The sequence below is a fragment of the Chionomys nivalis genome, chromosome 8 (genome assembly GCF_950005125.1).
Source record: "Chionomys nivalis chromosome 8, mChiNiv1.1, whole genome shotgun sequence".
Lineage (NCBI taxonomy): Eukaryota > Metazoa > Chordata > Mammalia > Rodentia > Cricetidae > Chionomys > Chionomys nivalis.
This window is the reverse complement of record NC_080093.1, coordinates 20,039,830-20,058,992: the sequence shown is the minus strand read 5'-3', so window position 1 is coordinate 20,058,992 and position 19,163 is coordinate 20,039,830. Positions and strand designations below refer to the sequence as shown.

At 46.9% G+C, this 19,163-nt stretch overlaps 1 protein-coding gene across 3 annotated transcripts in view; it reads right to left on the bottom strand.

The window, feature by feature from the left end:
• The window catches only part of Aldh18a1 (aldehyde dehydrogenase 18 family member A1), a 34,754-nt gene that overhangs the window by 10,912 nt on the left and 4,679 nt on the right, over positions 1-19,163 (bottom strand). For 2 of the 3 annotated variants that reach the window (XM_057778629.1, XM_057778628.1), the window contains 10 exons: positions 16,055-16,269; positions 13,500-13,649; positions 13,308-13,412; positions 8,616-8,774; positions 8,145-8,235; positions 5,077-5,201; positions 3,869-4,013; positions 3,176-3,249; positions 1,881-1,974; positions 463-683 (listed from right to left, as the gene is read on the bottom strand). In XM_057778629.1, coding sequence (XP_057634612.1) covers positions 463-683; positions 1,881-1,974; positions 3,176-3,249; positions 3,869-4,013; positions 5,077-5,201; positions 8,145-8,235; positions 8,616-8,774; positions 13,308-13,412; positions 13,500-13,649; positions 16,055-16,269 — 1,379 coding nt within the window. The remainder of the gene's footprint in view (positions 1-462; positions 684-1,880; positions 1,975-3,175; positions 3,250-3,868; positions 4,014-5,076; positions 5,202-8,144; positions 8,236-8,615; positions 8,775-13,307; positions 13,413-13,499; positions 13,650-16,054; positions 16,270-19,163) is intronic. The other variant, XM_057778630.1, reaches the window with a different exon arrangement.

Genomic DNA, 19,163 nt, shown 5'->3' with positions numbered 1-19,163 from the left:
CTACAGGAAGCACTCGGTGACTCTGATAACAGAGTTTGTGTGTGTGGGTAGACAGGTGTCAGGCGAATGACGGCAGCAGGCTACAGGGTGTGCAGTCTCAGAACACAGTGCATCATGAGCCAGGAGAGCCGGGAAAGTGCTGACCCGTCCTACAGGATGACTTGGGCTCAGGTGACAGCTCTACACTTACGAGTGTGACAATATTAACTTTATAATGCCCGGCTGCATCTGCTCTCGGATGCCTGGAAGGTTGCAGAACATAAACCACCCAATAACAAACTGACAATGCCATGGAAATAGTTATCTTTGCAGTTGAAGAAAAAGATCTTTTTCTCTCTTACACATCCACATGTTCGTACACGCAGACAGACACACACACATCTTGAGGTGACTTCTCTCTAATCCTGATAATATTTGCTTCTTCCAACCCATTCCCAATGGCAGGGCCATGGTCACACATACCTGCGGAAGGCAGTCAGGGCGAGACTCAAAGATCACCAGTAAAACGCCTATGGGGACAGTCACTTGCTCTAGCTCCAGGTTCTTTGCGATCCGAGTCCGGCGCAGAACACGGCCCACGCTGTCCTGGGAGGAAGCTGCGATCTGCCGCAGTCCGATGGCCAGGCTGTTCAGTTTAGACGTGGAGAGGCTCAGACGCTTCAGTAGAGGGGTCGCAAGCCTTCCTGAAAAGGTAGCAGCACATGATAAAGCGGCCATGTGGGCAGGCTTCGGCCACCAGCTTTACTGTAGCAGGGACAGACACGGAACTGAGGGTCTGGGTGATGCAGCGACATGCAGTCCACATAGCTTGTCCTCGGGGATGGGAGGGATGGCTTGAAACTGTATCTCGTGTCCCAAAAATCATCACTTTCAGTGTACAGCAAGTACGTCAGAGCATTTCAAAACAGGGATGCCTGGATCCTACCTGACAGTTTAGACAAGAAGCTGTGATGTAGTTGTTACACATAATCCACCACGGCTACCGACAAGCCAGCTATCTGGGGTGTGGTGTGTAAAGCATGCTAACTGTGAAATATCAGGTCTGTTCATCAACCATGGCTGTTGTACAGGTTGATGTCTTGATGGCAACAAGGACAATGACAATTTGCCTACCTTTTCTTTCTGTTATTATTGTTGTTGTTGTTTTTTTATTATTATTTGCGACAGGGTCTCACTATGTGACCACCACACCCAGCTCACCCCCACAGTCTTAAATTGACACAGCAGAAAAGGAAGGAAAAGGAAAGAAGGCACCTGAGTCTAGCTGACTGTAACTGTTATCTGTGATAAGACATTAGCCACATCTCGAGTGCCACACAGAGAGCTCTGGACAGCACCTGTGACGACCAAAAAGATAGCACACTGGTTTACGGGCCCAGGAGATAGCTCATCTTTCACTGCAGGCAACACAAACCACTTCTGTGGCTCTTTTATATGGAGAGTTCATCTGAACTGGAATCCTGAGCCCGCCGTTGGTCATGTGACTCTGGGTGAATGGCAGCTTTGCTGAATGGACTAATGAGCAGTAGCTCCCTCAGCCACACTAGGCTGTGCAGTTTAAAGGCGACCCTATCGGGAGAGCCCTTAACACAGTGCCTGCCAATACAATGGTCTCAGCTATCAGCAGCTGAGCAGCCACAGCAGCCAGAGCTCACATGACTCCTGTGGACAGGGAAAGCGCCTTGGAGGGCTGGACTAAAACATCTGGAAATGGGGCAGGAGTAAGGACCACGAATGGTTAGCAAAAGCGTAAGTGGCACTCGATAAAAACTACACATAATTCATAACGCGATTTCTTCTGACAATCTCTCCTTCAGACAGATATAAGAATTACCATAAAAGAAAGAAGGACAATGATAAATGTGTGCACAGCTCCCTACCCTCCGCCTCCTCCAAGTCTTTTTTGTTGGCTAGCAGGATCTCTTCCCGCTGGTCCGTCAGCAGGTCAGCCAGATGATGGATAATTTCTGCTCTCTGCAAGAAAAGCAAATCATGAAGACACCAGGTAGGTCCCAGAATGCACGTGCTTCTTCGTCTACCCTCACAGTGCCAGGCTCGTCCCTGGAGCCAACGTTGTCAGACTTTACTTCCGTTCACACGCTCCCAGCACTGCCCACCTCCTTACGTGTTTCCACAACCTGCCCTCATCCTCTGTTCCCTTCCTGATTACTGTCATTAGGGACCCACGGCTCAGCACTGGGGAGAGGATATGTTGAGCTATAGAATTTGTCCACGAGATAAGCTGGAATGAATGATAGGTAGGAATGACACATGGCACAACTTTGCAGATTTTGTATCCACAGACAGTTTATTTCCCAGGTAAAATTTTCCATCTGGCTTTTCTTTAAAATTTTTCTTTTATTTTATGTGTATAAGAGTTTTGCCTGTATGTATGTCTACACACGGCAAGCATGCAGTGTCTGAGAAGTCCAGAAGAGGGCGCCAGATCACCTTAAACCCGGAGCTACAAGTGACACAGCTACCATGTGGGTGCTGGGAATCAAACCCAGGTCCTCCGAAAGAGCAGTCAGTGCTCTTAACTGCTGAACTACCTCTCCAGCCCTCTGGTTTTCCTTTTTGGTCAATTATTGGCTATCATTTTGGGAAATGATATCATTTGAGGAAATGTTGTCGTAGGTGTGACCATCACTGAAGTACAGCTGAGTGGCCTGAGAGGAGCCAGGCTCCTCCTTTGCTTTACCTTTCCTCACTTGTAGTCATTCTCGCCTCCCTTCTCAGACCAGAGTGCACCACAGAAGAGACCTGAACCACTCCAGCCACAGCAGCAGAGCCCAGGCAGCCAGTCCCCTTCACCTGGCCTCACCGTGATCTCCAGCTCTATTGCATTGCTGCTTACATTGATACCCCGTGGATAAGGAGAAGGGGCACAGATCAGGCTCGCAAGCGTCCCTTTGTAGGTGAATGATTCCCCGTGGACAAGGAGGGGAGGACCACAGAGGCTTTGAAGCTTCCCTGCCAGGTGTTACAGGAGATTCAGAAAGGACAGGAGGAGGTCACTCGCCCATGTGTCCATGACTTCAAAGGGTAGCATAAAATTAATTCTGATAATTCTGCTAACACTAGGAATAATGGGGCCAGCAGACTTGTCCATTAAACCACAATGTATAGCACACTTTGCTTTGAAAACCTACCAAACCGTGAGTGAGTGCCTCACCTGCTCAGGCTCTAATGTGGCCAGCATCCTCCCTCCGGACCGAGCCATCTCTCCCTGCTGCTCCACTGTAGGGCCTGCAAGAGCACATGCAAGCATCAGACCACGGTCAGCTTCACACTCTCACCTTCCCAGCCCATGCTTCGCTGACCGCAGAAGAACGCCTGTTACCTTGGGATGCGTGGCTGATACCATGAGATCACCAGGGCCAAAGATGATTCCTGCCGCCCCCCCCCCCCCGCCCCGTTGCAACTAACAAAATGAAAAGCCACAAACAAACAAATCCATGACAGAATAATTCAGGGATAAACAGAAACTTCCCGTGTCTGACGTAACAGGAGTCTGTGCCTTCCAGAGTTCAATTTCATTTTGGCATGCACATTTCTTTGTGTGTGCTTCAGAGCACACACGGCGTCTTAAGCCATCTCTACTCCGCATTAGTTCCTAGCATCTAGTGCAGGCTTAGCAAATGTTTCCTGTTTTGGAGAACAGGAGGACTAACTAGGCAGGTAGATTAAGACTCTACAAAATCCAGTTCTGTAAACTGTTTAAAACCCTAGAGTTTGTGATGTGACCACACTGATTTCATAATCTGGATCTGCATGCAGGACGAGAGCTCAGGCTTCGGTTCCATCTAGGCTGGGGTGGCACTGGCTGTCATCCACAGGCCCTGGGACTTGAGGCAGAACGACTCACCCGCAGGCTTTACTTCTGAAAAGAAGGTGCCAACTTTTTTCCCCTCCACTATGTCTGTGATGACGTGCCCGGACACCTTTGGGTGGGTTCCATTGGCAATGACGACAGAAGTACCTCCTTGCAAAGCCCAGAGGGCTGCCTTCACCTAAGGGATTAAGTTAGACCCAGAGATGAAATTCAGACCTAGACCCACACAATCTGAACCTACACGATGACAAAAGATACAATTTGCTATCTAGCAAGTGAAATAAATGGAGGGGCATATCTAACAGCTCAGATCTGGGAAAACACATAGAGCCCCCCATCACTTTCCAGTCCAGCCTCAGCATACACTGCCTGAAGGGGAACCAATGTGCCCTGTTTCCTCTGAGAACTGCTAGAACTGACTCAAAACTTGCACATTTGATTAGTTATGCCTGAGCATTTTGATTTGTCATGCCTGAACTTAGCAACACCTGAGCAGTTACAGATGTGGTGGGAACAAGGTTTGTGTGAACAAGAGGCTGCTCTTTTCTGCTGTTGCTGTATAATACTGCCTTAAGGGTATAGAGAACAATTAACAGAACAATTGGTGGGAGGGAAAGGAGTCATGAAAACTCCCAGAAATGCCTGAGATGATAAAAGATTTATTGTGTGAAATTACACAGTTCCTGTCCGCTACGGGCTTACAATACTGTGGAAAGTTAATTTTCATTGTCTACTTGAAGGATTTGTATTTATCATGAAGATCCACTTCAGAATGTCTATGAGAGCATTTCTAGAAAGGTGTAAGTGGAGAAGTAGGACCCTAAATGTGAGCAGGGGTCGCAGGCTGAGTAAGGAGAAAGTGAGCTGGGTACCCACACATCTTTATCTCCTCACCGTGGATACAGCGTGACCAGCTGCCACATCGGCCACTGCCATGACGGCCCTGCCTCAAAGGACTCATTCTCTAACCGTGAGCCAGAAAGGCCTTTGTCAGCTATTCTGTCATAGCAACCAAAGGTAATGAACACACGCACAAAATGTACTGCTTATGTTAATAAAAATACATGGAAACACATGATTTAACGTAAGTATACAACAGTCATGAAACATACTTAGGTATGTACATATTTAAGTGCATGTCTGTGGTATCTGAACCATAAGCTCTCAGGCCAAGTTTAGCAGTAGAAAATGATAAAATACCATTTGGGCTTGAAGACTGAAATAGTTCAGTAGCAGCTCACCTTGGCTTCCATGCCCCCTAATCCCACTCTAGATTTGGTTCCAAACGTCACCGACTGCTGGTCTCCAGGGTAGAATATGTCAATGAGCTTTGCATCATCTGTGCCTGGGGGACTGTCAAAGAGGCCTAAGAGCGGAAGAGAGTCAGCATCAATGCACTGACCCAAGTGTGTCCCCCACAGCCTCCCCAGGCACTTGTCACTGTACACAAACAAAACAATAAAAACAATGAACGTACTAAACACCTGCCTCACCGGGAAAGACAGTGAGGGATCAGTGAGCCGACCCGCAGTAAGACAGTGAGGGATCAGCTCCAGCACCTTTCGCGCTCTCTTAACCAGCCTTGAACAAATGTCTCCCGACCTCTGAGCGAGGTCACATCCTTGGCACAGTGCCTAGAGCACTGCGGGATCCTTCCCTCAGCTATCACTGTTTATCTTGCTGCACCTCAAAGATACAAGTCAGAGAGACAAGCGCAGAAATAGCACAGTGGTCACAGAGCATCTGGGCGGGATGAGATGTGAAGTGGGTACTCATTAACTCTCTCTGGACCCTCTGACTGATACCTCTTGGTTATGAGTGAGTGTCTTGGAGGGTGGACGAAGTCAGCAGGAGAGTTACGGCTGTCAGCATTCGGGCTGGATCCATTACTAGGAACATACAACCCGCATGCATCTGAGCTAGGGGTGGGGGCACCACGGGGAAGTGAAATGTAATGAGCGTGTACCATGAGGTTGAAAAAACCCTCACAGTTTTACTTTGAAAGCACAGAGACCTGGAAGGGGAAAGGACAGGGATAAAAGGGGCCTGAAAAAACAGGGTTAAATCAAGACCAAAGGGAGACACACATTAGGGGGACACGGCCCACGGCTGGGAACAGCCTACAGGACATTTTGAGTGGGATAGCATTTTGGTTTTGTGTTTATGTGCACATGGCGTGCAGGCACACAGGAGTGCATAGGTGTAAAGACATGCACGGGCGTGTGGGAGGCAGAGGACAAGCTCAGGTGCCGTTTCTCAGTTACCTTTATTTGATGTTTTAAAGACAAGAGTCTCACCGGAACTTAGCAAGTGGACGAGGCTGGTTAGCACCAAGCTGTTCTACCTCCTCGGCTCTCAGATGACGGCCTACACCACTAGGCTTGGCTTTTTCTTTTTAACGTTTGTTCTGTGGTCAAACTCATGTCCTCATGCTTGCAAGGCAGGGGCTTTGCCCAGAGCCACCTGCACACACACCTCCACTCCCACCCCAAGCCGGTTTTGGCCTTAAATCACTGCTTTTCCTGCACAGGACACCCACATCGTCCCAGATCGCCAGGACAATCCCGGTCTGTGTGAAACCTCTCTGGGACTGGGGAAATCAGGGTGCTACCTAGGACAGAGCAAGGCTAAAGCACGGGCAGCAGTAAGTGCCTGGCTGACCTGCAAGGCTCAGGCAGTCCCACAGCTCCGGGATTCCGGGCAGGGGTCTCCCCAGAAGGGGACGGGTGCAGACCGAGGGGCCGCTCAGTTTCAGGTAACACTGTGGGAAACTGTCCCATTGGGAGACATTTTCCAGAGGCCCTCCCAGTATGCTGTAATTCTTCCTACTTCTCCCCCTCCCTGCCGCCTTTCAACCCCACCTTCAGGATCTTTAACACAGGACACTGTTCTAAGAATGAACACTTGATGGCAAAGCTGCTTATCACTAAAGCCTGAGTTTGAGTCACATGGCGCTCACAACTTTTCCTCTGACTTCAGCCTAAGAATTTCTCATTAGGACATTCTGTGATTGTAACACAGAAAAACATACAGTAACAAATAGGTACCTCAGACAAATTAGAACCCTAGTACTCTGTGGGTGGCAACATCAAATGGCACAGTGGCTGTGCAAACCACCAAGTTAGCACAAGAAGCAACAAGTTTTCTCTCTCCTGCCCCCTCTTCCTCACATCTCTCTTAATTACAGAGTTGGGGGATTGGCTCTAGGGTCTTGTTCTTGGTAGGTAGGTAAGCATTTTACCATGGAGCCCAACAATTACACTCTTTGGTTTGTTTGTTTGTTTTGTTTTTTGTTTTTCGAGACGGGGTTTCTTTAGTAGCTTTGGCTATCCTGGAACTCACTCTGTAGATCAGGCTGGCCTTGAACTCACAGAGGTCCGCCTGCCTCTGCCTCCATAGTGCTGGGATTAAAGACATATGCCACTACCACTTGACAACTATTCTACTCTTTTTTTTTAATGAAGTAGTTTTTGTTTTAAGATTTTATTTTTATTTATTATGTATACAACTTTCTGCTTCCATGTATACCCACACACCAGAAGGGGGCGCCAGATCTCATTACAGATGATTTGGAGCCACCATGTGGTTGCTGGGAATTGAACTCAGGACCTCTGGAAGAGCAGACAGTGCTCTTAACCACTGAGCCATCTCTCCAGCCCAACTATTATACTCTTAGGTGAAAATAAAATAGTCATACAAAGTAGGTTCATAAAGCATTATTAGTAACAGCAGAGATGCCCACCAACTAATGACCGAGTAAATAAAATGCAGTATGTCCAGAGTGGCATATTATTTGGCAATAGAAAGAAAAAGAGCATTGGTGCATGCTATAATGTGGATGAGCCTTGAACTACACTAAGTGGAAGCAGTCAGTAACAAAGGACCAATCACATAAAACCTCTAACAGGCAAACCCAGAGACAGAGAGCAGACTGGGGGTTGTCATGGCTGGGAATTTGGATGCAAGTAGGCAACTGCTAACAGGGGTGAGGTTTCTTGTCAGGGTGAGGAAAACAGCTTATAATTGATAACGGAGATGGCTGTACAGGCGTGTGATGAGTCCAAGCTGAACTGAAATCTTTAAATAGGTGAATTATGTGGCGTGTGATTATTTCCTTGAGGATGTTTTTAAAACAAACAAAAACGAAAGCACCTAAAAACACAATTTCTGCATTCAGGCTGCATTTCCCAGAAACACCCACCCGAGTCACAGAATCTTCAGCTCACATGGCTCAGGAAAGAAGTCCACAGTGAAAAACAATCGGAAGGCAAACCGTGTGCAAACAAAAGAAAAAGGCATTGCTGTGTACCTTCTACATCGGAGAGGACAATCAACAGGTCAGTTTTCATTTCCACGGCCAGGCGGGCAGCCAGGCTATCGTTATCCTTAACACTAATAACCTACAAGGCAGGGGAAAAGTAGTGAGTTAGCTATGCAGTTTCAGAAGAAATGCCCAGGAGCTGCCAGCTGGGCTCTGGCAGGCAATATGGAAGGTTCAAATATGCAAATGAGAGCTCAGAGCTCAGGCCTCACTGCCTGCCCCACACAAACATGCATGCCGAGCTCTCCAAGCCATGCTCACACAGAACCCTCTAAGCCACTGCAGCACCTCACCCACTGACTGAAACCCATTTCAGAGGTGCCGCCGCCGCCGTGGTTCTGCAATGCCAGGTCTCCCAGCTCGTCCTGTGGCTCATGCCCAATGTCCAGTGTTAGTACATGCAGCACAGCGCGTGTTAGTGTCGCCAGTATGCTCAACTCTTAGCACTACTTTACCCACATTTACCCCCTGGAGATCACTGTTGGGCTCAGCTGGGGGGACGACAGCGTCATTGGTGTTGACAATGGGGACGATGTTCATCCGAAGCAGCTCATGCAGCGTGCCGTTGAGATTCCGGCGCTTCTGCTCATCGTGGAAATCCAAGTTGGTCACCAAAATCTAGAGAGATTGAACAGGACATGTAGCAGGGAGGAAAACCATAACTTCCTTGGAACGGCATTGAACTTCTGGAATAAAACAAGCCTTTGGATACTGATCCAATTCCTTGTTTTATTTTCCTATCTTAATGAAACAAATTTTTTTTTGGCCACACTGGAGATCAACCCTGGGGTCTAGCATTTCTAGCCAGGCAAGCTCGCACTGAACTATACTGCTAGCATGTTTAACCAACCGTCTGAGAGACCCCTGAAAGAATTACAATTTCTGGATGATTTATTTAATGATGCTAAGATTTCATCTGCATACAAAGTTGGGAAACCGGTGCACCTACTTTAAAGGAACATTAGAGTGTGATTGAAAAGCTATCTCTGTACTCTAGCGTCTGAATCAGGGGCTGGCCACAGTAGGACTTCTGTGCGAGGTGGGAGGCCACTGGTTACCTGTCTGGAAAAGTGCATCAGACACTGGGGCTAGGCTGTCTCTAGTTTGCTCTGATGCCGAGCACTACCAGAATTAAGACTGTGTGAGTATGTGGGAACAGGAGTTGAAGCAAGAAGAAGGGCTAGGCAGAACTTAGCTCAGGGGAAAGATCAGAATAAGGTGCTCGCGGTGGACAGCTGGAGTGGAATTCATCAACGGGTCTGCTTTCATTAAAGAATTAGAGTATCAGGCAGAAGGTAACAGGAGACAAACGTGAATGAGAATGATAGCGAGAAAGTAATGATAGCATACTCGGAGAAAAAAAGTTCCCTGCAGTCTCTGTCACAACGGTGGGAGGAAGGCGCTGACACAGACAGCGGGTGAGGCCTGCACTAGGGTCTGGCTAGGAAACACAGCCCCGTCCCTGCCACAGTATAAGGTGAGGAAGCGTTTCTAGAGAGTGTTTGTTCTGCAGGCACTCCACAGGGTTAAAGCTGAAGCTACTGGTTCTGGCCCCCTGTGAAACTGCAGATGAACAGAAGCAGATGGGTCCAGGAGGGGTGTGGGAGGGGTGAGCAGGAAGTCTAAAGGTCCCGGGAAACACCTGTAGCTACACAAACAAAGGCTGCAGGTCTAGCTGGGAAGGCGGGGAAGCAGGCGCCTGTGCAGAGGGAACTGGCTGAGAGGACACGGCAGACTCATCTGTGAAGGAAATGCCAGCGGCTACTGCACTTGGGTGAGTCTTTAACCTGAGGCCCGTGCCGTGGGGTCTCAAGCCCGCTGATAGCGGTCATCTACACAGGGTTCCTGCAGAGAAGAAGGAACCACAGGACAAGGTACAAAGAGCACACATGATAACCCCCTGTGGGGCAGGGACCAGAGCAGAAGAGGCCCTGGACTGGAGCTTCCTGGGAACAGGATGGGCAGAGCTTTTACCTCACTATCAATGCAAACAGTGGCAGCGACTTCTAACGGAACTGTGGAACTGTCACTACACAGGAAGCTAAACAAAACCTGTCCAAGAGCACCAACCTCAAGGAAAAAAATAGCAACAAGAACAAAAACCCCAAAGTGCTGTCCCTGGACCATAGTGTGCTCACCTGGCTCCAGGCACTGACCACTAACACTGCTGATGGATTAGAGGAGAAGAAAGATTAGATGGTATGTGTAACAGAAATGGAGATTTCTACTGCGTTTACACTAACTCGTGGTTCTCAACCTTCCTAATGCTGCAACCTTTTAATATAGTTCCTCATGTTGTGGTGACCCCCAACCATAAAATGATTTTTGTTGCTACTTCATGAATATAATTTTGCTACTGTAATGACTTGTAGTGTAAATATCTTTAGAGACACAAGTTTGTCAAAGGGGTCGAGACCCACAGGTCAAGAACCCCCATACTAACTGAAAACTAAATCTCAGGTGACAGCCACAGGCCATAAGGGAAGAACTCCAGGACCTTCTGCTTCGGCACACTTGAGAACACTTACACAACACGAGAACATGACTGTGGGTGGCGACCACAAAGAAGACAGAGAATCAGAAAAAGCAATAGGAACTGAGAACACAAAACCCAAAACACCTCCCATCTAAAATAACAGACACATAACTAGCAGGGTCAAAGGTACCAGAGGAGTCAGCAAATAATAACGTCAGGCTTTTTACCAGTTGTGTGACTGTATTTTAGGTGTTTTTATTTATTGCACAGCTGTACAGGTTGCTACAGAGATGGACACTTTGCATTGGTATAGATCTTGGTTTATTTATACAAATTTAAAGTCAATTTTGTTATACTGTGTATATATATTTCTGCTTTTGATTAAGATATTGTGTTTGTGCAACTCATTTAAAAATGTAACGTATAGTTAAGAAATAGGTTAATAGATAATCATCTATAATAGTCAAGCTTGTAGTCATGTTAGTTAGGTTTTCTAGATATATAGAGATATAATTCAGTTAGATAGGTATTCTTCAAACTTTTTAAAGAACACAGAATATGGCATTTAAAGTGTTTTAAGAACTTAGGACTTTTCATGGCAATGAGACATGCTCCTGACAGCACCAATTAATTCAAGAGGAAGATGGCATCGAAGAGGCTCCTTATGAAGTTTACTAGCCATTTGGGCAAGAAACTGCTCTTGCCTGGACTGCTTGATGTTATGCTGTGTGAATTGGACATACAGGACCCACAGAAAGATGACTGCTGAACTTGCCTAAAGGTGAAACGGTTCCTGCTTCATGAGAGAGTCTGCAAGACATTCTGCAGGACACAGAAGAAAGCAACTGCTGAACTTTTCCATTACAAGGCAGAATAAATCTTTAAATTTCCTGCTTCACGGAGAAGTCTGCCGGACAGTATGGGCCTATAGGCTAAAGAAGGGTGCCTGCAACATTAAGAAGAACTTTGGGTGACTGTCCAGGCAGCAAGATGTATCTGTCAATTCTAGAGTTTTGGAAGTTGTTTACTATGCACTTCCTGTTTACTTAGGTAATATATTCTTCTGGAGTCTTTGATGGAGTTGAAGAATAGTTACAGTTTTCCTTAGTTATTATAAAAGATAAACTAGATATAAATATTTTAACTATAATTCTTGCTTGATACTTGTCTTGTTATATGTAATTTTACTATGTTAAAGTTAAAACCTCCCTTTTTATTTAAACAGAAAAGGGGAGGATATGTGGGATTCCCCTCTGTATGCTATGAATAGCACTGGTTAATAAAGAAACTGTCTTAGGCCTGTGCATGGTAGAACAGAGCTAGGCTGGGAAAACTAAACTGAATGCTGGGAGAAAGAAGATGGAGTAGTAAGATGCCATGGAGCCGCCAGAGGGAGAACCCACGTAGCCCTGCTGGAGACAGACACCGGAACTTTACCCGGTTAGCCACAGCCTCATGGTGATACACAGATTAATGAAGATGGGTTAGTTTAGGATATAAGAGTTAGTCAGAAATATGCTTAAGTACTGGCCAAACAGTATTGCAAATAATATAGTTTCTGAGTGGTTATTTTGGGTCTGAGCAGCCAGGAACAAACAAGCGGCCTCATACAATGTATTCACACCCAACAGGTGATTAAAATAACACAGTTTAAAGAAAGTCAAGACATTTAGGTAAAAATGAAATAATGTAGAAAAAAGACAACATTTAGAGGTAAGTACTCAACAGTAAGTCCCATGAGGATTGGAACATTGTACCAGAGAACCCCAAAGCCAAGCAAACTTCTTTGTACATCAAAAGTTACCAGCATTCACTGGATAAATGTAAAACAAGTCATTCACCAGCATTCCTTATTTCCCATCAACAGATTATATATTTACTATAAATGACAACCAGGCACACAGAGAAGCAAGCTACTTGGAGTCACAGAAAGCAATGAAAGTGAAGTCTAATTTGCCTGGTTCAGGAGCATCTGCCTGAGCAGCAGTCTCTAGAGCACTGGGGAAAAGTGGGGGGGTGTCATGCATCAGATATCCTGCATATCAGATATTTATATTACGATTCATAACAGTAGCAAAATTATAGTTATGAGGGGGCTGGAGAGATGGCTCAGTGGTTAAGAGCATTGCCTGCTCTTCCAAAGGTCCTGAGTTCTTTTCCCGGCAACCACATGGTGGCTCACAACCATCTGTAATGAGGTCTGGTGCCCTCTTCTGGCCTGCAGACATACTCACAGACAGAACACTGTATACATAATAAATAAATATTAAAAAAATTATAGTTATGAAGTAGTAACGAAATAATTTTAAAATTGGGGACCACCACAACATGAGGGTATTGAAGGGTTGCGGCATTAGGAAGGCTGAGAACCACTGCTCTAGAGTTACTACCTCAGTAACTTGTGGGCTTGAGGTGTATAGACACCAGATGCTGTCTTGAGGTGTACAGACACCAGATGCTGTCTTGAGTACTTTTCATGCATTTTCTCCTTGACCTTTCCTAAAACTCTCTGAAGTAGGTACTGATATTACCTCATTTTTCAGATGGGGAAACTCAGACAGACACTTAAAAGACGGCACACTGGCACCTGGCTGCAGGGCCTTGCTTGCAGGCTTCTCACTCCACAAGAACCGCCCTCACAGGTCCTACACTCCCAGGGAGGCCCGGTCTCTCACCTGAGCAGCACAGATGCTGTACTGTGTAAACATGGCCTCGTACAAGGCCATCAGCCCACTCTGTCCAGCAGCTGCACAGGCTCGGGCCTCTAAGACTGGAATCGCCTGCAACACACCAATCAGACAGTATGTGGTGGGGAAGGAGAGGAGACCTGAGGACTTTGGGGTCAGGGTTGGGGAAGCAGCACTCACCAAGTCCTTCAGCTGGTTCTGCCCTGAGTGCAGGGCCTGCCGCACACTCTGAGACAGAAGGATCTCATGGCGCAGGCGCTGCTTGCCGAAGGCAACGGCTCCACTGGTGACCAGCATCATCTCTCGGCCCTGATTCTGCAGCACTGAGACCTGGCATGGAAAAATAAAAATGCACATGGTACCACCCTCTTCTCTCCTCACAAGAGACCCAAACAGGGTGGACGTGAGTGGATTCCAATACTGTTCTAGGGGACAGTGTGCAGCTCAGGAAGAACTGCTCCGACTGTTTGGGTGAAACATTCTTACACCGCTTCAAGTGTCTGTTTAACAGGCGGCAGGCAGAAAAGAGATGTTGTAGGTGATGCTAACAATGTTGGAAACCTGATACCTTCCACCTATAAAGCAGAAGCAGTCTGGGAAGACTCTTGATTCCTCTGGGTCACCCTCACCAGGGACAGATGCTGACCCTGCTCTACTCTGCCCAGGACCAGCTACTGTCACTTGTGATACCTTAGATAGATTATCTGAAAAAGAAAATCGAAGACTCACAACGCAACAGTCAGTGCTAACTGTCCATTCCCCTACTGACCGAACCCTGCGACCTGTGCAGCTCACAGTGGCTGCTGAGAAGTGTAATCTACAACAGTCAGCTCTGTAGGCCAGGCTGGCCCTGAGCACAGACAGAGAGGCCTGCTCTGTCTCTGCCTCCTGAATGCTGGGATTAAAGGTGTGGGTCTCAAATGCCCAGCTTAAAACAGTCAATTCTTATTTTAGAAAATTTCAGTAGCTGGGGCCTGGGGAGATGGCTCAGTGGTTAAGAGCACTGGTTGCTCTCCCAGAGGATCTAGCTAGGTTCAATCCCCAGCATCCACATGGAGGCTCACAACTGTCTGTAATCCCAGTTCCAGGGGATCCAACACCCTCACACGGACATACATGCAGGCAAAAACAACAATGCCAATGAAATAAAAAATAAATAAAAGAAAATTTCAGAATTGGCTGGATAGATTGCTCAGTGGTTATGGGTACATTCTGCTCTTGCAGAGGACCTGAGTTTGGTTCCTAGCACCCATGATGGGCATTTCACAATCACCTGCAAACCTGGCTCCAGGGTGACCCAATGCCTCTGCCTCCATGGGCACTTGCATGTATGTGCACATACCCACACAGAGACATGCATACAGAATTAAATAAGTCTTTTTTTTTTTTTTTAAAAAAAAAAAAAGATGCATTGGTCATTTGATTTTTTTTTTTTTCTTTTTCCCCTTGGTTACTGGAGACAGGGTTTCTCTGTGTAACAGTCCTGGCTATCCTGGAACTAGGTTTGTAGACCAGGTTGGTTTCAAATTCACAGAGATCTGCCTGCCTCTGACTCTCAAGTGCCAGGATTAAAGGTGTGCGCCACCCCTGCCTGGCTGGAGATTTTTTTTTTTTAAATCAGTATTTAATCAAAGTGGTGTGGATGATTTTATAAATCATACCCAGTTTTAACTCCTCCAGTGAAGCCTCCACAGCTCCACCATGGTTTACCCTCAGCCCCAGCCCTCATGTATCTCAGCAGCAATCCTTAAAACCCAGGATTATGCATGTATGCAAAACCATTATCACACAAAACACATGAAAGGCCTCCTCCGGATCAAGTAGCCAGAGCTTACATTCCCGCCTAGCTGCCTTTTAGCTTGCTTAGACTGTGAAGCAAGTTAAGCCCACCGAGCACAAGCAGTTAAAATATCATTAGTCTTTTAATCCATACATTTTCCTCTCCACCATTTTCTGTTTTGCATTTTTCTGCTCATCTGAGCTCCTCTTCCTTCATGATTTCCCAGCCCTCATTTTTCTGACTCTGTCCGCTTCAGGTACAGAGGCTTTGGCTGGGGCGTGTGCCAAGGGTTTTCTTCAGGTTGTCAGCTTAATGCCCAGTTCTCTTCCTTTCTGTCATGTTGGCAGCGACTGTTGACCACCACTGACTCACTCTTCCCTTGGGGTTTGCAATATGCTGATATTCTAACTTAGACATGTGCTGATCAAACCCAGGGCCACGGAGCTGCATCCCCGAGCCTTGCCATCAATGAGTGCCTGAAGTTACCATGAACTCATGGGTTCAAACATCTTACTGCACCTGAGCAGTTGCTGTAGTCATGCAGACTTTTCTACCTACGGTCACTGATGGCACCTGATACTGCCTTCTGAACCCACCTAAAATGACCAGCTGTCTGGATAAGACTGTGTATAAGGCCCTGACCTGACTGCTGGAGTCTTTCTTATCAGATCCACAGCAGCAAAAGGCGAGCAGCTGACTGGAGAAAGTCTCTCCTATGATCAGCATCTTTCATCCCCTGGGAGGCTGAAGCACTCATCTAGAGGAGGGTCTAGAATGCAACCTGCTGTGATGCTCACTCTGCTTCCCAGCCTCCCTGGCGGTCCCATCGCTGCTCTCAAGCTTGCCTTCTCCCTGGCCCGTCTATTCTCACACACTGTTCTCAACAAATTGATCCACTGGTATCGACTCGGAGACCCTGTTTTAGTTTAGCAGAATTTTCCACCTTGATAATTACCTGTTCAACAATAGATGCCAGGCGCCCTAATGCCAGGCCGCACTCATCTCCTCTGGTCACCACGGCACTGCCGAGTTTAACTACAATTCTCTTGGCATGCTTCAGCTCGCTTCGGTGGGCAAAGGGCTTGCCGTGGGCACGACTAAGGGGTACCGTGATAAAAGGGATGTTGCTCCAAGAACGAACATGTCTGACAGCTGGAGGCTGAACTGGATCTGTATATCCCAAAGTCAGGGAAGAAAGAGAGAGAGAGATTCAATGTAATTCTGCAATGAAAAGGTGCATGCATATTAACCAGCTGAGCTATTGCACTGTATCTCTAGTTCTTAAATACAGTCCCTTTGTTGTTTTGCTTTTGAGTCAGGGTCTCAATATGTAGCCCAGGCTGGTCTCAAACTCACAATCCTCCTGCCTTAGTCTCCCAATGTTAGGATTACAGGCATGTGCCACCATGCCCCAGCACACACAAATCTTAGAAAGATTGTCTTTCACAATAACACCAAAGAGCCCTTTCCTTCGTTAAACAGCTATTCTTTCAAGTGACTACATTTCAGGTTATGAAAGGCAAAGAAGATAGTCTGGCTTTTTTTACAGTGGGCTTGCAGTCTGGCACCTCACAGAGATGCTCACTGAGGCAAGATCTGGGACGGGGAGCTATAGCATCCTTACTGGACCCACAGGTACACTGTTTTTTCCTCCTGTGCAGATCCCAGGGACTGAAACACTAGTGTATTTGTTATTGGAGCTGCCTGCCTTCTCCAATACAGCTGTCCTACCTCAGTCTTCAGGGTATTATTCTAATTGACATGTGTATCTACGTCTAACTGTGACCTGACAGAGAGAAGGGTGGTGGGGAGGCAGACTTACACCCTTGGGGTTCAGACCTGGATCACCAATGGCGTTTACAGGGCCCTGCGCTCCACCAAGTATCATGTGTCCCTTTGGCAGCTGTCAGGACCACGCCTGAGGGCTCTCTGTCTCTCTTATCTAGTACAGGGCCTTCCTTGTCTTGGGCACGTGGGTATGGCAACCTGATAAGAGTACCTCAGGGGCAGAAAGAAACAGCATGCACTCCAGGTGGTGAAATGGCAAAAGCCAATCAGAGCCCAGCAGCTGGGCTAGCATGATGAAGGCGTGTGATCCACACAGTCTCTATCAGCAGAGCAGCATGGTCTGCCCGAGAGTCAGGCAGTCAAGGGACTTGCAGGCAATGGGGCCCAGACAGGGCTAATAAAGTTGAAGAGGGGCCATAAATATCAGCAAGACTTCGAGCAGATAAGAACTTAATGGAGTTCAATGGGGCATTCAAGGGCAGTTTCATGTGATTCAAGGTTTAGGAGTTTCCTGTTGAACAAAAACCATTTTATCTTCCCCTCGAATGACCCTACCATTCCCTTTTTTTTTTTTTTTTTTTTTTTTTGAGTTAGGGTATCATGTAGCCCAGGTTAGCCTCAAATTTACCAGGTCGCCGGAGCTGGCTTTGAATTCCCAATCTCCCTGCTTTTGCATGTCGAGAGCTGGGAACATAAGAGAGCACTACCATACCGGCTTCTTGGGGTATTTTTTACACTCTATAATTCATTTTACTTTTTAAGGCTTACGCTGAGGACTGCTATGACTGGACCTTAAATCGCCTTAATGGTCATGTAAGCAAGCCTTGGTACCTGGCCTATAGAGCTCTTGGAAGGTGGTGCAGTCTTTAGGGTAGGACCTAGCAGAAGGTATGGTTTCTGGTGGTGTGTCCTTAAAGGACCTATGGTGACCCTTGTCCCTCTCCTGCTTTCCAACTGCCACAAGGTAAGCAGTCTTCTGTCATTCGCCTCTGAGTGAGGCACTGCCTTACCACAGGCCAAAGGGTGATGGGACAGAGACCAAGCATTGCAGGGACCATGCATTGTGGTGACCATGCACTGCAGCAATCATGCACTGGAACCTCGGAAACCATGAACTCAAATAATTCTTTCCACATTGCAAGCTGATTTTTCCCAAGTATTCTGCCACAGTGACAAAAAGCAGCCCAACACATGGACTAAAAAGATTTTGATTAACAGGAAAACCAAAAGCATCCGGGTAGTTCTTCCTCAATTTCTAAGAAATCTTTACCTCCTGGGCACCAAAGAAAATCTGGGCCTCTAGAGGAAGTTGTGTGTGCACATGCGTGTGGTGGGGTGGAGAGGGCTGGCCGTGTTCAAAGAGTGCCATGGGTTATACACGAAGGGGTACAAAGCCCTTTGTCACAACTTTGCACCCTCCTCTGAGTCCGAGGATTTCAGTGATTAATGAGACCGCAGCAGGCTTCAAGAAGGATCTTGATATAGTCTCTCTCTCTGGCCTTTCGCTTTCTTCTGTTTTTCTCTGAAAACCCTGTGAGGTGGTTTGAATGAAAAATGTTCCCCATAGGCTACCGTATTTGAATAGTTGGGCTCCAGGTGGTTTGGGGGAGGCTATGGAGCCTTTCAGAGGGGCAGCTCTGCTGGAAGTACATCACTGGAGATGAACTTTGAGGGCTTAGAACCTCATGCCACTTCCTGTCCTCCTCCTCTGTGTCCGGTGCGTGGATAAAATGTAATCAGCCAGTCTCCTGCTGCTGCCAACAAGACAGGCCTTCCCTGCCATTATGGACTAGAGATTCCGGAAACATAAGCCAAAATAACCCTTTTATCCTGAAAGATGCTTTTGGTCCTGATGTTTACCACAGCAGTGGCAAGGCACACACCTTGTCACGCTGCCTTTCTGATTTCTTGTCTGCTCTTCGCTCTCCATGTCCAGTTAACCCAGGGCTCTAGCAGCCAAAGAAAATGACAAAAATCAGAAGAGCCTCTTCTTATAAATGTGAATAAATAATACCAGATATAAAGATACCAAAAACTGGGCCAGGTGATACACACCCGTAATCTTAGTTCTCAGAGGGTTGAGGAAGGGGGATGATGAGATCACGATCAGCCTGGGCTACAGAGCAAATCTGAGACTAGCCTGAACTACTTGGAAAGTTTGAGTCCAGCCTGGGCTACCCAGTGAGATCCTTCCTGTCAATAAGTAAGTAAATATTTAATATACAGTGGAACTGAGCACACTAGTCACATGCATGTGATGACCCTGTAGACATTTC